Here is a 3391-nt window from a genome sequence, read left to right on the forward strand (position 1 = left end):
TTTTACTTTCAATATTTCAAAAATCAAGTAAAAGGCAAATAAAATTTAAATCACACCATGCTCTTAAGAAAAACGGAGAAGATTGGCCTAAACGAAGTGTTCGCACTCCACATTAAAACAGGTGCACTATTTGTATTTGTTTGTCATTAATAATGGTAAAAGTGTCAATTTATTTTAAAATAGTACCAGCAGGTCCTTGTTAATCATTCAACTTTTATTAGTAGAAACTATAACTCCACTGCTAATACAGCAGCTAAAGTATTGTAGAAGAAACACAGTGGTGGGAGAATGGTGGGTTGATCAACCTTATTTCATTGCCCAAAACTCTGTAGTTTGATTTCATTCAATAAATTCTCTTTTCTAGCGGGAAAAAAAAAAGATAGTGCCAACTTTAAAATAAAAAACCATTTTGTGGAAGTGTGTTTTCAACATGCGCAACAATGGATTTCACGAGCTATACATCAAATTTAAAATCCATTATTACCATGGAGGTTTCGTTGAAACTCACACGCAGGTGAGGAGAAACACTTCCCATCCACCTTCCCTCATGGATAGGGCCTTTGAAGGCTGATAGTCCTTAGAACCATACCAATTTGAGTATTTGAACCATTTCATTAAAAAAAAAAAAAACTAAATCATATTGCATCTACCAACTTCAATGGTAAATGCTGAGGCATAGAGCATTCACCACTCACCAAAACCAGCTTAACTAAACCTGCAAATAACGAGTTTAAGAAGTTCGATGAAAAATTGAGCTTAAAATGGAATAATCTCAATATAGCTGGATGCAAATGTGAAATAAATACACTAGGTAGTAGGCAGAACTGAAATAACTCAATAAGCAAACAAGTCGACAGGATATATTAGTTACATTTCACATTATTGGAATGAATATTCTGAACTATTTGCCATGCGCTCATATGTTACAACATACTCTATTATTAATAGCAACGTAATACTTATCGAAACAGAGAGAACACAAGGAAATGACCAGGAAAATTTGGGCAGAAAGCCAGAACCGACAATAACCACCAGATGTCAACAACAAAACACACAAAAAAAGGAAACTCCGCTGACAGTAAGCATAGGGATGAAACAGAGACACCTAGACCAAGCAAACTACTCAAGTCATGGAGGTAAGGACAAGAAGACATTGCATTCCCTAACCACTTGCTTTGCAAAAAAAATTCACCCTTGTTGAAGCCCAAAAGAAACTAAGGATATTTAATTCTCAGTGTGCCACGAGTTTATACACCTTTTTAGTTATTTTCTGCCCTCTATCCATGCTCCTTACAAAACAGACCCCGAATTATCACATGTTGACTTCCTAATTCAACACAGATGAGTTTACTACCACCCCCATGCATTGATCATTGGAAAAAGAAAGACTAAAACCAAGACTGGAGAAATCAAAGGTCTAAGTGGTACCAGTGAAAAGTTAAAGAGAGCATTTAATCCCTACTGAAAGAGGATTTCCAGTATTTCTGACATAGACTAGAAGTCAGACAGCTGAATTTATTCTTAAATGAAATACATGCATCTTTAAGCGACTACCTTGACCGAAACATGATGAAGAAGTTCTCCTACATTAATTGGTAAAATTATATATCAAGCAAGGTGGCATACTTATCGAGTTGAATGATAGTAACTCAAACATGAGACGGGAGTGGACTGTCCAAACCCATGTGTTAAAAACGTTATGCACTGCTCTAGCCATATTCACACAGTGCTGTGGCAATGCCAAATCGATAAAGCAACTAGTACACATTAAGCCACAATTACTGAACTCTTGCCTGTGCATAATTTCCTAACTCCTCAGTGGAGTCATTCATACCAAAACTTTCACGGGACTGAATGCAACAGTTTTTTGTTACCCTCCAGACTAACTAATCCAAGAGTAGAAAGGAGGCATAGATATCATAATGTCTCAAAGCTTTTCATATCCCACCTGATCTGAGAAAACAAATTTAAGTGGGAATGCATAATCATATTAGTAATGTTTTCATAGAACCCAGGATCCTACATTTCAGAGCTATTAACCGTTGAACCTTACTCCTAAATCGTGATATGGACAAGAGTCAACTATAAGTGCAATTTCACCACAACTGGGCACAATCAAAATCAAGCATTCTTTCTACCAGAGCAAAATTTGATAAAACCAAGAACCAAACCTAGAAAGCATAGCTTAATCATATTGAAAGTGAGACGATTTCATGGCATTGATTTGAAAAATAAAAAACCTATATCACATGCAACCCTAATTTTAGCCCAAAATTTAGTAACCCTTTGTTTGACAACCAAACACACACAGAACGAAAGAAGAAGAAAAAAAACCCTTTGAAATTCAATTCATAACTTAAATCAAAATAATCATACTAATAAATAATGCTAAGAGATCACCTCAGATACCAAATCATCAAGAATATTTTCCCTGCAAGCTTTCCTGCTGCAAGATGGAATACTCTGGAACTGTTCAGCAGGTAATCTCTCAGATAAAATCCCAACATGAAAGTCAATAAAATTAGGATCAGAATCAACTTCCATTCCAGTAACAGTAACCCATAAAAACAACTTCTTAGCTTGGATTCCAGAAATATTTTCAATATCACCGTATTTCAATTTTCCAGTGATTTTCTTGTCATAGTAAACAAGGGTATCAAAGTGAACATAACATGGGTGTTTTAATTCAACTTCAAAATCTCCATTCTCAGATAGAGAATATGATTTTACTCCATCAGGAAGAAGACCTTTTGGAAAACCAAACTTAGGTAAGAGTTCATGAACATTTGGGGAATCAGAATTGGATTCAATTGAATTGGTTTCTGTAATTGAGATAGCTTGGAGACGAGTTGTTGTCAGAGAGATTAAGAGTAATGAAATTATTGCAGAGAGACTGCGTTTCTGATAACTTGCCATCTTTTGTGGGATTGTCCGGAGAAGATTCAGAAGAAGAACGAACAAAAGACTTTGGAGAGAGTATTATGATGACAGTAGACTTCTTATTGAAGTTGTTTAAGTTGGTAGGAAAATACAACTGTATAGTGTATGGGCAACACCTAAGGGCTAACACGGTGCGTCATGGACCAGGCTTGCTATTCTTAAAAAAGCCCAGCTAAGAGAGGTTTAAGCAACACCACAACACCAACCACCTCATAGTTTTTTGTTTTAACTCACCACCTCGTAGTTTAGGCAACGCTCTTATATTCCCATCTAACGAGCGTAGAGCTGTCAAACGGGCCAAGCTAGGGTCAACCCGTCCCTAGCTTGCCAACCCGTACTAGGGTTAGGGTCAATCCTATCCCTAGTACTATTCACGAAAAAGCTCAAAATCCCAACCCTAACCCTAGACGGGTCAACCCTGACGGGTTGGCGGGTTGGCTTGTTAATGTTA

General features: G+C 36.8%; 1 protein-coding gene across 1 annotated transcript; it reads right to left on the reverse strand.

Annotated features, from left to right (window-relative positions):
• Positions 1–314: 314 nt before the first annotated feature.
• LOC113320418 lies at positions 315–2999 on the reverse strand. The gene is made up of 2 exons (XM_026568334.1): positions 2401–2999; positions 315–715 (listed from the first exon to the last, which is right to left on the reverse strand). Exons 1-2 carry the CDS (start codon positions 2914–2916, stop codon positions 710–712), a joined length of 522 nt encoding a protein of 173 aa, XP_026424119.1. The 5' UTR covers positions 2917–2999; the 3' UTR covers positions 315–709.
• Positions 3000–3391: the final 392 nt, after the last annotated feature.

The sequence above is a fragment of the Papaver somniferum genome, chromosome 11 (genome assembly GCF_003573695.1).
Source record: "Papaver somniferum cultivar HN1 chromosome 11, ASM357369v1, whole genome shotgun sequence".
Taxonomy (NCBI): domain Eukaryota; kingdom Viridiplantae; phylum Streptophyta; class Magnoliopsida; order Ranunculales; family Papaveraceae; genus Papaver; species Papaver somniferum.